Raw genomic sequence first — 13,327 nt, 5'->3', positions numbered from 1 at the left:
ATTATATCTCGTCGCATAACAAATATTTAATTTCTATTTCGCTACATATATCGTTATATCGAAGTTAAAAGCAGAAATGGACTCTTGAAAAAATTCTGTTTCAAACGAAAGAAAGCACAGTCTTCTACAATCTGCAGAATCGATATGTCAATTTAAAAAATCAATATGTAGATCTAACTTCTACGTTTTAGAATGATCGAAATACGTCAGACAATGTTAGCGTCTAGTACGAAATTGAATTCTACCGTTGACGCGCGCTCTCACGTATGAGTGTCTGACCTGGTAGTGTCGATTTCGTTTGTTACGACTCGGTTTTATCGGTGGCTCCGATACTTCGCTCTCACAGAGTAGCGGCGCGAAGTCCTCGCTATGTGGAGGATCGAAGCTGAAAAAAGGGACGAAGGTTTATATTGAGGAAAAGGGGATTTCGGATTTGCTGGACCGTGTCCACCCCCTTCCCCCCCCCCCCCCCCCGTTGCATCGTTTACGTCTAACACGAGTGAGTGGATGAGCGTGCGCGTACACGTGAAGGAAAGGCAGAAAGTTGGATGGCGGGATGAGAGGAAGCGAGAAAGAGTGATGACGGTCAGTAGAGAGGGGAGGCTTAGAAACGGGAGCAGCGACCGGGATTTTAACGTCGAGCACACTCGTTTCGAGTCGATAGGTCCACTTCGGCTGGCTTCAAGAAGCAGTCGACATGGTCCAACAACTTCCTCTTCGGCTCCTCGCCCCGCGCCTCCTCCGTCACGCGCCTTTTCGTCCATCTAGCCGTCATCTTCGTAGAGCAGGAAACAGGGCGTGAGCGGATGGAAGTTTTCATACGTAGGGCGCTCACGCAATTGATAAAAACAACCGATCCCCCGACCCGCGGCTCTTGTTAGGAAACAACTACCCGAGTTTCTTCAGCTCACTTGCTGAAGAGTGGTCGCTTGTCATGAAGTGATATTAACGATTTTTGCGCGACAGTCTGGACGTGAAGCACCGTCGAGGAAGCCGTCGTGTTTTCGCAACGTAAATTGTAATAACGTAGCGTGAAACACGAGAGATGTCGCCGGTGAATAAATTGTGTACGACGTAAGAGACTCGTTGTCGTGAGATCCGTAGCACGTGTCTCATCGCAGTAAGAAGAGAAGGGAAAGAAAGAGGATATATTTATTTAACTTTAAAGAGGTTCCTCTTCGCGGCGACGTAGATTCCAGCACGTTGATAGCTATCACAATTATTTAAGCAAAGACCTCCAAGTGTTTAAGCGAAAGCTATAAAAATCCTCGTTCACCGCGATGTGAAGGGATTAAATATTGTCGCAACGTGCCTCAGCATAAATTTGAAGATAACGATTGTATCCGTATGTTGAAACATATTCATTTCTAATAAAGGAAAAACAAAGGAAAAATAATTACAGCACTAGATGTGTGTTATACTTGCGACGAGTACACAGCGATATTGTACCCAGTCTTTTAGTTAAATTATGGAAATATACTTGATATAATCAAAAGAAGATTTCCTTCTCCATGCTGCAAGTACGTAGGCGATATTATTAAAAATCATTGTTTCCGTTTGCCTTTAGAAATTCGTACGGAAATAAATAAGGTGCCTGCTGAAATGGGAGGGAAATGGAGGGTTGTATTATTTTCGAGGGACGCGAAAAATGGGCTCGCGCACACGTACGTTGCGAGGCGAATGTATGGATATGAATAGGCGGAAATATTACGTAGCGCGGGAGAGGGTAATATCCGAAAGAGGGAGAGACGAGGATAACGAAAGAAAAGCGGGTTAGTGAGCGAGAGAGACAACGTTAGCAAGTTTACTTTGTATGCCACGCAGTGAGAAAGTTCCATCCAGCTGTTAGTCGCGTCTTCCTTAGTTTTCCTCTCGATGAAAACTCACTCGCGAGTTTAAACTTCCATCTTCCATGCACGCGCAAGCGAGTGAAAAGCAAATAACCAAACATAGCTCTTTATCTCCTTATAAGGAGAAAGTAAGGTCCTAATCGCCGTGTACTTGTAATATGTAATGAGAAATAAATGTAAATTTCAGCCAAATAGGAAAAGCTAATAAGAACCAACGCGAATGTTCATAAAACATTTATTGAAGTATTGTAAATTACATAAGTACGCAAACGTGTTGACCGCAATTTGTATTTTCCTGCATCAAGTAAAATTGCAAAAATAAAAGTACATGAAATTAAATAAAAATGTAAATCAGATGTAGAAATCACTTGAATATTGAAAATGCACGAGAGATTTTTGAAACGAGCTCCCTTATTCTAAAAAGAACATTATGGTAAGAACACAATTTATATGAAAAATAGAATACCGACGAATACATCAACGGAGGAGGGACAAAGCTTGACTGAAAGCACGAATATCCGAGAGCTTCCTGAACTGATTTCTATTTTGTCACTCGGCCAATCGCTCGGCTCGGTATCGCTAGAAATAAATAACACCGAATACATCATCCCCCGGATTGCCGTCATACTAGCCGCTTGTTCTCGTCGCAAATAGAACCCTCGGGAATTACGCCGCGGAGATCGGTGGCCTGGGATGGGTAGACGCGGTAATACTGGTTATCATCGCGCTGATTGCACCTATATCTCCCCTCTCTCTCTCTCTCTGCGCAGCACTCGCTACATTCATCGAGCTATCCTTCCCATTGGTACCTGCACCTGACCCAGTACATTTCCACCCGAGCTATTCATTACGGGTCTACAACGTTCGTTCCTTTCACGATACATCGATGTACGAAAATTGGCGAGCGGCACGGTAGGGGTTATGCATTCATACTTGCAGACACGTCATGAATCCTCCTACCCGTCGCGGAAGGGCTCTGAAACCATGCCGAGATTACGACGCTTTGGCAGCGAATATACAAGTGAATATACGCTCGATGACCCGGCAATTTTCAAGGAAGAGAAAGTTCTACAACAAAGATCCGGCGCGTAATTTAACCGAATGGGCCGTTTTACAAATTAACTCTTCCGAACTTCCAGCTGGTCGTTACACGCTTTCCGCTGTAAGCGGTGCAAATTATTTTAATTGCACGCGCGCGGGCTCTATTTTCTTCTCTCTAGGAGAGAGATAAAAGCTACGGTCGGAGTCGTGAAGATAACTTGCGGAAGACCGACGAGAGATCGTCAAGACCGAAAATGATTTAGGGAGGCCGACCGTAAAAAACAATGATGATTATTTCTTGCTGCGTTATAATATTCAACGGGGGTAAGAAATCAGTCACGCATCACGCCCAATATACGCTTAAGAAACCAAGTGAAACTTGGCCCACGGCCGGTTGTACTGAGCTCTATGTTATTTACACAACCGTAAACAACCGCCCGTTGCACATCTACATGCGCGTGTACTCGCGGCAAAGGTAACGAATGGCAGAAGGCAAAGCAGCTACACCTTCGAAACGCGTTCTCCGGCCTCTCTCTACGGTACCGTGCACACGTACGTGTTTACGTTACGAACGCGCTATGCCAGGCGGAACTAACGGTAACGAACGGTTGCGAACGTAAGAGACCGGTTCCTGTAGCAAACGACATTTCTATCGAGCGTTGCACGGCGGTGCGTGCGGTAAAAGGAAGCAAACTATTTGCAAGATTCCGAAGGAGAGAGTGAGTAGAGCTCGTAGCGTTGAAGGCAAATAGGTAGATAGACAGATGAGTTGATTTATAGTTGAAATATATTCTCTGCGCGACGTAGCCTCGCAGCATATCGAAAGTATATATCAAAGGAAAAGAAATAATTACAATTGTAATGCAATTATGATGTACTTGTGATGCGAATGACGATTAACTTTTAAGAGAGATGTGCCTCACAAAAGCACCTCAGAGATCGCATCATTTTGTTGCGATAATTTTTTTCCACATGTTTTATGCATGTTAAACATTAAATTCTTTGACAAACGTTGTTAAGTAAATTAATTTTTGCGTTTTCCGAGATGGAAATTCGCATTTTATTTCAAAATTGTACAGTATGAAAAATAATACATTGAAAAAAAAAGATATTTAAAAAATTTGTAGGATATAATTATTTTTTTATTTTGAAATAAATCTTTATTTAAATACGGCGAAATAAAATTATATTCCTAGCAAATAAACCATATTTTATTTTTTTGCAATTTTTTTTACAATGAGATATATTTCACAGAAATATATATTTCATCAGTCAATTTTTTTTATAAATAAAATAGATATCGAGGAAAAATGTCACACATGTAATATTAGCTTGCGAATATTTCCCTTTTTTTCTTATAACTATTACAACTGTTTAGAACCGATTCAATTCTTCTTGAAATATGTTGTTAAACACAAAGTCGTAAGAGATACGTATTTTTTATATCAGTCGAATTTAAGATTTAAGAGATAAAAATAATAGACTTGGAGTGTTTTGAAAAATATTAGATTTTATAAAAATTTAGATACACAGTTATATATAAAAAGTATATAAAAATTTTGCCTATAATATTTCTCTATATATCTGCAGGCCATTTCGTTGATAATTTCATTGAAATCAAATAAGCGTCAGCTTTAAGGGTTTGTTTTACATCTCAAATTTCAAATACTGGATTGATATAAAAAATACATGTGTATAGAATTTTGTAATTAACAACACATTTAAAGCTTGATCAAACTAACTGATCGTCTGATTAAGCTAACGTTTCCTATCCGATTAAAGATTAAAGGAATAAGACATTCCAAGAATCTTATTAATTATACGGGCAATTCCAGATGTATACGATCGATATGATGACATGGAATACGAAGAACTGACGTGGAATACGAATGTAAAATAGGGGAAAACGAGAGGGTGAAACGGGGAATTTGCACGAAAGAGAAAAGTTTCCCGATATTTCGCGAGAAATGCTCACGCGTGAGAGCGGTAGATAATCTCGACGATCATCTCGGTGCGACAGCTCGAAAGTTCCGGCCGTTTCGGGAGAACGTAGTGCGTACTCTGCTGGTTTATAGCAGCCCTGTGGTCGTCAGGTTCCGAGTGGTCAGAGGATGGTACGCCGTTGGTGCAGCGGCGTTATCCATTTGCATCGTAACTAGTCGCGGTAGCAGCAGCAGCAGCAGCAGCAACAGCAGCAGCGGTAGCGGGTACGACGGTCGCTGTTGACGGCGTTATGTTGTTGCTGCTGCTGTTGCTGCTGCTGCTGCGACCGCCCCGACATTGCACCCAGTCCAAAACCGGTGACTGCATCTGCATCGTGCCGAAGGGGGTGACGGGAGGGCGAGCTAGTAAATTACACGTTGACTAGGGCTGACAACCGCAATGCGTGGCACACACGGACCTACTGCGCGAGACGCCGGTGTGTTTATGCGGCCGGTGAGTCCGAGCCACTGTCAGGGCGACCTAGGACCGCGCTCTCTCTCTCCTGTGAATTATAGACGAGCCGACCTTAATAAAGACGCGGTGGATGCCCGAAATTCTCGCCCGGCGTTCCATCGGCCGAGCCGAGAACCGCCGCGGCGGTTCCGCCGAATTGCGAACTGACGCTGCCGCTGTGTGACGTATCACGTTTGGTGATACTCGTTTACGTTACGCTCTGTGCGCACAGCTCGTGCATTTCCAAATCATACTGCTCGACGAAACGCCGAGGAATTGTATTTTCTTTTATGGAGCAATAGAATTATTTAAAACTCAAGAAGTTCTCCTTGTGAAAAATAAATTGGTCGGAAGAACGTAAGTTTGAAAATATTTTACGAATAAATTCTGCTGCCTACAGTAATATAATAATGTAACATCTAAGAACCATGGCCTCGGAAAGCTAGGAATATCGCGGATTGCTATCGCGAATTTATTATCATTTCTCTTTGGGGATCGAAGAGATATGTACGTAAATGCGTGTCTATCGTCCCGGGAGTAATAAAAAGAAAAAGGAATAACAGCTAGAATACACGTGTCGTTTTTCTTCAATAGGCGGATTCTATGATGTATCGTCGACAGCGAGCACCGAGAAGTATCGTTAGCCTGGGCCGTTCGGGGCTCTGTACGCGCGAGTATCAGTGCCAAACACCGGTAGTTATGTATATCAGGGGCAGTAAAACTGATGCAAATTTATTTCGAAATTCCGAGCCATTCTCGTAAAGTCGTTTTAAAACTATCCTCGTAAAACGATTTGCGACATCCGTCCTCCGCGCCGCGGACATACCGAACTCGTACGGTGTGATTTTACCACGGAGGAACTATCGTTCCTTAAGTAATTCCACATCCCGCCTTTATATATAAGGTAACGGTCATGATCGTGGAAGCGTACTCGACTGTGCCGCGGAAGATGTGCTTTATCGTACGACCAGTTTCACTCGGTAGACGCGTTATTTTAACATAATTGTACCGATTAATATTCATACGTGATATAAAGATAAACACAGGTCGATATATTCAAGAAGAAGAGGAAGACACGTACTTCGACGCAGACATAGCTTAAGAGAGCAATATCTCTCACGTTCTCATATCTTATCAATGATTGACGAGTTTTCATTATGTACGTACTGACGTAAACGCTGTGAAAAAAATTGATTTGACCTGGTAATAATAATCGCAGGGTCGGCCAAAGTTATTCCGGAAAGATGAGAGCGCGCTCTTGCTCTCCACGAGGTGAGATAGGCCGAACAAGAACGCCGGAGGGGAAGGAAAATTTAAGGGCAGCCGTATATTATCGCGACGAAGGGGTTGTCTGAGGTTAACTGCCAGAGCTTCGTAAGAGGGAGGATCGGGTGGTGTCGGGAGGGTGCGCTATGAATATGCCGCCATTAGTCACACGCCGAACCGCGCCGTAGAAAGAGAAGTAGGTGACACGAATTTCTCGGAATCGCGCGCGCCCTATTGGTATCCCGAGGGGTAGTAACGCGAACGATTCCCCCTCCCCCCACCCCTCCCCCGTGAATACGCATTTATTCCGAATCCGGCACCACTACCGCGGAATCAGTGCCGGCGGCACACCTAAAAGCCCGGTAAAACTTCGTTGACAAGAAATTCGTCGTCTCCCCCTTCCTCCTGCTCTGTTGTGAACTCGACTCGGTCCCCGTCACTGACGGCGTCAAGCCACCCTGTCGAAACATTCGGAGCTCGCGGCGGCGCTCGTGTCACCGACAGACCTCATCGTTACATCTCAAAAGGCAGCAATGAAACGGTTAACTAAATTGCTACACGCTCCGGCTGTCATTCGCAGGACTCGCTGCCACTCCGTCCTTCTATCCGGTCGTTGCGCGGATATGCGAACGATCCGTCGCTTTTAGTTACAAATCTATCTCTGGATATGAAGCTTGATGTGAAAGAAAGAGTGCGATGGAGTTTTGTCAAGACGTATCGCATATTATGCGCGAATATATTTGGAAAAGTCCTCGTTAAACGCTCATCATTTCATTCATCCGGCACAATTTCAATGGCAAACAGGAACATTTTAGAGGCATTTTAAGTGAGGTAACGAAAGACATAAAATGTCTTGGCGAGTTATATTTGATGCCAAAAAACGATGTCCGGCGTTGCCGCCTTCACGCCGGACGGCTCGCAATTTGTACCGCGAATGATATCGTCGACTTTTCCTCTAATTATTCGAAAATTTATCTCCGTCGATTTGAGGCTCATGTTTATCGTCTTCTGAAGTCTGTTGGTATTGAACCATAATTCTTCCTCGCCGGCCCTATTCGTGATCACCTTAATGCCGCTCACGTACTGCAGAGTCTCCTCATCTTGTGCTATTATCACGACGTTCTCCGGAGTAAATGGTTTCCCGATGTCCCAACAGGCAATGGCAGTTAATTGGACCAATTGGAAAAATATTACGCCTCTCCGAGAGGTCGCCTGCACGCCCGCTTGGCTCGCGCGCTTGTAATTTGATTGAAATATCACTGGCTCTCTGAATTTGCTTTGCTTCAACGAAAACGTATCCGTGTATTTCTGATAGTAGCTCGCGAGTGAGTTAAAATACAGATATCTGAAAGTGGTAAACATCGTGACATATGGCAAACGACTTTTTCTCAATTAGCATACTTGCAGCAAAAGCTTCGTATTTGCTTCAGAAATTTTCGTATTTCTTTTCGACTATGAGAAAACAATATCCAAATAAATAAAGAAAACACTTAAGCAGTCAAATTAATTTCTACATCTTATTATTTATTACGTTAAGAAACACGAGATTTTTTTTCATTCAACTTGTTGAGCTTTTATATATGTAGTTCCAAAAACCGACATCAAATAAATTTAAATTTCGATCGAATCTCATAACGTCCCTTGACTAATAAATTAACTGATCTAGAATGATAATAATGAATTAATACCTGTGATTAAAATATCCGAACGGTGACAGTGACATACCGAGCGTACCATCAGTCAGATCGAACCATTCGCCGGCAATCGTAATATTCATAGCATCCTCATCCGGGCCAAAAGCGTTGCCACGGGTGTTGTTTACTCGCCAGGAATGGTCGCGATATAAGTCATAAATCACTAGTCCATTTTGATCCACGTCCGCCACATAGAGATAAGTATCAAGACACGTTTTTCCGACGTCGACGATTGGCGTAACTAATCCTGCCTTCCCGTACAGCGCTTGATCATCCGGTACCACGTATTTATGGATCAGCTGATCCGTGGCAAGATCGAAGATCAATATTTTCGTGGGGCAAACCGCTTTCATCATTACTCTGCCAGAATCGAGCACCCATAAACGATTACACTCGTCGATCTAAAGATTACGTACCAAGTTATCAATCCTACGCATATTGTTATCAAATTTGATACCAAATTGAAAAGCGGAAAAATTTCGAATGGACGAAATGATGTAGTGAATATGAGTGTGTCGCGCATTCAAAATTTTTCCCTGTCACAATTCGGATTCAGTCTGGATTATTAACTGTGAAATTACCGCTATTCTGTAGACAGATACGATGCTGTCGCAACTGAAAGATACGTGCCAGGACCAATTGGGATACGGTATAAGCAAATGACCACCAGAACCTTGCGCCTTAGTCACCAAGGACAAACTAATTGGTATACCATTTAACCACTGTGGACTGGTCACAAACACACGGCCTTGTCTGTCGATATCCACGTCTTGCGTGAAGGCATTGCCCAACGTATAGTTTTTTCCCGTCAGAAGTATATTTGGCCAAACCCAATCGAGATATTTCCACTGGTAAGCCACTTCGAGGTGTGACGGCTGGGACGGGTGTACGAACCCGAAGAATGGAACGAGCATCCAAATCAATTCCATGATGCGCACGGTCGAAAGCCCATCGACGACGACCTAGGCCGCGCGACACTGATCGACTGACCCGTTAATTCGTTTCAACGCGTTTTTAGCTGTCAGGCAGCCTTTCGAACCTCAGGGTCTTGCCCGTGTCCGCGATCGGGAGACCACTGTATCACGAAACGGAACATGGTTGTTCCCCGTAGTGGCGTAGATCGTTTCTTTCAATAGCGACTGACACACCCCCCACCCTTGTCTACGTTACGACCCCCCCCCCCATACCGTGCCGATTTCGCTATTTATGGTGACGGAGAGTGTGGTTCACCTTGAACTGGATATACACATACTCCAGGTAATACACCGCATGTAACATGACTCGTTGGCTAATCAGGAAGCAAGAAGAACCTCGAGCAGAATTTACTTCTTTTTGCTACTGTACTATATAACCATATAAGTAACACGTAGCATCTCCTTCAGAAAACGAGATCAGCCTTCTTTTACACGGAACAAATAATTTATACAACAGATAAAAACAATGTCTTATTTCCGAGATTTTATTTGAGAATGTTGAATTTTCCGATTTGAAAAGTCTGTAAATTTAAAAACTCTTAATGTTCGTATATACGTCATATGAATAATTATTTGAACCACATAATCTAATGGAAATTAATGCAAAATTACACAGTCGCGAACGCGAATAATGCGCAATTAAAAAAATATATTGCTACAATGCAGTATCGATATTTACAACTCGTTTAAAAAGATGTAGAGATTTATGGTTGCGGCGATGAAACTGAAGATACGTAAATACTTCCGTTAATGCCATCGGCATTTCGCAATGCGTAACGTTGACAGGCAACCGAGGTTGGACCGCACAATATTTTATAAGCGCATGAGATTTACTGTACGCGTTATCTATTTAAACCTGTTCTGTATACTGATTGTTACGCAAATCGGTGATATCTAGTTCTGCACATCAATATGAAATACAGAATGTGGTTGAGCGCACACATTAGCCACCGCGTGATCGGAAACTAGAGCAAGTGTTCGCAAACAGTGCACGTCTACCTGATATAGAACCAGGAACCTTTGTTGCATTTCCTCGAACGCGTTGCGAAAGCTATTACGAGCGTGTCTGTGTAACGAGATTTTCTGTAAATTTCATATCCGAAGTTTATGTGTGCTTCGAGAGACAATACATTAAAACTTTCACGTCACAAATGTTGTTTATTTCATAACTAACACGTCAGTTTATATTCGCTGTACTCGATGTAAATGTTATTTTTTTACTATCAGTTAATCGTTCACGTAATTCAATGTACGTCCTTGCTAACTTGAATATGCATACATACTTAATACTTAAAGTACATTAGTCACCGTTGCTATTATCAAGCGATCGTGTTACGCCTTGTGAAGCAGGTCTTCTTGAATATTCATAAAGATCATAGAAAAATCACGGTGCTAACTACGATTCCGCATACCAGTTATACGCGGAATAACTAGCTCTTTGTTAAATTTATAACATAAATTTTAATGTCAATTAAAACGCAATAAACTGGTTATGAAGGTGTTACAAACAGTGGCCAGTGCCACGGCATAAGGTGATATAACGCGATGGCATTATATCATGGGACGACCACGCGTGTTTAGAATGTAATAAGGAGTTCCGCGAGAGAGCCGAGCCAAACTATTTTCCAACAGCTGTTATAGCACGATCACGCAATGCACGGCTATAAGCAGCGCGCTTTTCATCGCGCTCCGCGCCCAAACTTCTTTTTTCCCCCGTCGGCTTTCGGGTTTGAATTGCATTACGCGTTGCGCCGTATCCAAGAAGTGAAACTACATTTCGCGCCCCGCAGAAGTGAAAACCATAAATCACCTGGCTAGTCACGATTAAGCCAAACGGGAAGACAAATGGGTGGCTAATTTCAATTTTAATGCGAAGCCCAGAAGGTATCTGCTCCGTCGTGAGTTATAGCCCCACTCTTCGGGCGCGAACCGCTTTAGGGCTTATTAATAAGGAATAGTTTATCGTTTTGATTAATCACGGCCCCGCGCGCGCCGCTACCAACGATGATACCGTCGAATTGCGGTGCCGTGGCTGCGGTACATTTGCCGGATTTCCGATTGGACGCACCAGTTGAAGCGCGAATACTAGTAAAACTTGTGCACATGAAATCGAATGAAATTGCTTCCAGCATGAAAGCGAGAGGGGAAACGAGAAAGTGCAAGAGAACGGGCAGCGTGGACGCTCGCTCTCTCTCTCTCTCTCTCTCTCTCTCTCTCTCTCTCTCTCTCTCTCTTTCCGATTGCAGGAAGGCAAATCTATTCGAGCGAATTAGATAGCCTAATAGCAACATCTTGGAATAAGAAGTGAGCGTTTTTTTTTTCCAACGTCGGTAATAACGTTCTACTTCGTTCTGCTCGAGGAATGGGAGCAACGTCATTAAGGTTGAATGTGCAGTATGTGAGATTTAAGTGGATTCTAAAATGTAGCGCGCGAACATGTGAGAAGCTCGTTAACGAATTTCAAGCGAAATGAATATTTAGGACAGAGATATAAAGGATGATTTGTAGATGGAAATCTATCGATATGGGGGATAAGACGAGAGCGACGTTCAAAGATTCGGTTTTCATCAAATTCCGAATTGACGAGGAAGGCACGACAACGCGTAACGATTATGATAGCGTTCGTTATACCTGACGGCTGGAACTTCCAAACTTCCATTCTACCAGAAGCTCGCGTCGTGCGATTTTATATCGGCGAGGTAGGAGAGAAAGTCCCGCAAGAGATGCGTCTCTCTTTCTACGACTGAAACAGTTCTTCTTCTTCTTAAACTGAGTTTGGTAAACCCTCGTACAAGTCGAAGTTCTGACCGTGCGGGTGGCGTCGAAGGGACGTAAGGGCGGAGGCGCCGTAAAAGTTGGACGAAGTCAATTTTGCAGTTGAAGTTGGTAATGCGATTTGTGCCGGAATAAATAGTTTGAGAGGAGAACACACAGTACGCGCAGGGGTACCCTCTATCTCGTTCCCCTTTCGGTCGCTTCTACCCTGTCTGTCGCGGTTGTGTCTCTAGCGGCTAACTCGTCGACCAATCCACTCGAGTTTGGTGTCATGAGCACGTCTGTTGGATCGACTGGACATTCTTATTAGAGAAAGTTCTGCTTAAATCAAAATAGCAATAACGACTTAATGAAAAGTCGATGCTGAAATCGTGAGAACTCGATTGAATTCGTACGAAGGAAGATTCTGCTGAGTAAAATGTAAAATTTTACTGGATACAGGTTTGGAAAATAATTTCGTTATTGGACGATTAGAATTAAAAATAAAATTCAACCGATGATGAGCGCACGCTGCAAATAACTTTGATATTTTAACAGTTCGAGTTTCCAACAAAATTATTTTAACGAGTAAAATTATTTTCAGACCTGTAACCAGAAAAATGTTACCCTGAAAGATTTAAAATTTTGCCGAATACAGATCTGGAAATAATTTTATCGGATCATCAAAATGTTATGTTGGAAACTATTATAAATAAAAAATTACGAGTTATGCGATATTGCAAAAAAAATTTTTATATTCCAGCAAGTTTTGAATCTCCAACAAAATTATTTTGACATAAAATTATTTTCAAATCTGTATCCAGCCAAATTTTACGATCTTTCAGACTCGTTCTCTTTCCATACGATAAACGTTCGCCAGTAAAAGAACAAAGTTCGAAGAGCGAAAAAGTACACGCATAAATACCCCGACCCATTGCTCTGACATGGGAAATGAGATTAACATCGATTACAGTTTTCGGGAGAATGAAAGCGGTGTACCAGCGCGCAAATATTCTGCTCGGAAGAGACGTTTTCGCAACGGGCATTAAATTACGACGTTTTGTTTGACCATCTTCAACGGCGATTTCGCACCGTTGCAGCCCGCAGCGGTTTTCTTCGGGATCCTTGAGCCACGCGAAATTAATGACACTCTTCTCGACTCGTTACGTTACACGCAAGCGGCAAATTGCCACGAGTCCGGGAACGTAATCCGTGAAAACGCAATAATAAGCCGGGCTGCCTAGGTGAAAAACGGGCGCCGCGCGCTCTCCTTCTCTCTACTCTCCCCCGTATTCCCATTCCCAACACGCTG

The 13,327-nt window shown here is 43.0% G+C and overlaps 1 protein-coding gene across 12 annotated transcripts in view; it reads right to left on the bottom strand.

The window, feature by feature from the left end:
- Nucleotides 1-13,327, bottom strand: part of LOC108745901 (CUGBP Elav-like family member 4) — a 636,703-nt gene that overhangs the window by 445,061 nt on the left and 178,315 nt on the right. For 9 of the 12 annotated variants that reach the window (XM_018482309.1, XM_018482311.1, XM_018482313.1 and 6 more), the window contains exon 1: nucleotides 8,282-8,416. The exons of 2 other annotated variants lie outside the window; for them this stretch is intronic. In XM_018482309.1, coding sequence (XP_018337811.1) covers nucleotides 8,282-8,330 — 49 coding nt within the window. In that variant the 5' untranslated portion in view covers nucleotides 8,331-8,416. Of the gene's footprint in view, nucleotides 1-6,931; nucleotides 7,939-8,281; nucleotides 8,689-8,868; nucleotides 9,375-13,327 lie in introns of those variants that run through there. One more of the 12 variants, XM_018482316.1, reaches the window with a different exon arrangement.

This window comes from Trachymyrmex septentrionalis, unplaced genomic scaffold, assembly GCF_001594115.1.
Source record: "Trachymyrmex septentrionalis isolate Tsep2-gDNA-1 unplaced genomic scaffold, Tsep1.0 scaffold158, whole genome shotgun sequence".
Classification (NCBI taxonomy): domain Eukaryota; kingdom Metazoa; phylum Arthropoda; class Insecta; order Hymenoptera; family Formicidae; genus Trachymyrmex; species Trachymyrmex septentrionalis.
Note: the sequence above shows the minus strand (reverse complement) of the source record. Positions and strands in the feature narration are given on the sequence as shown.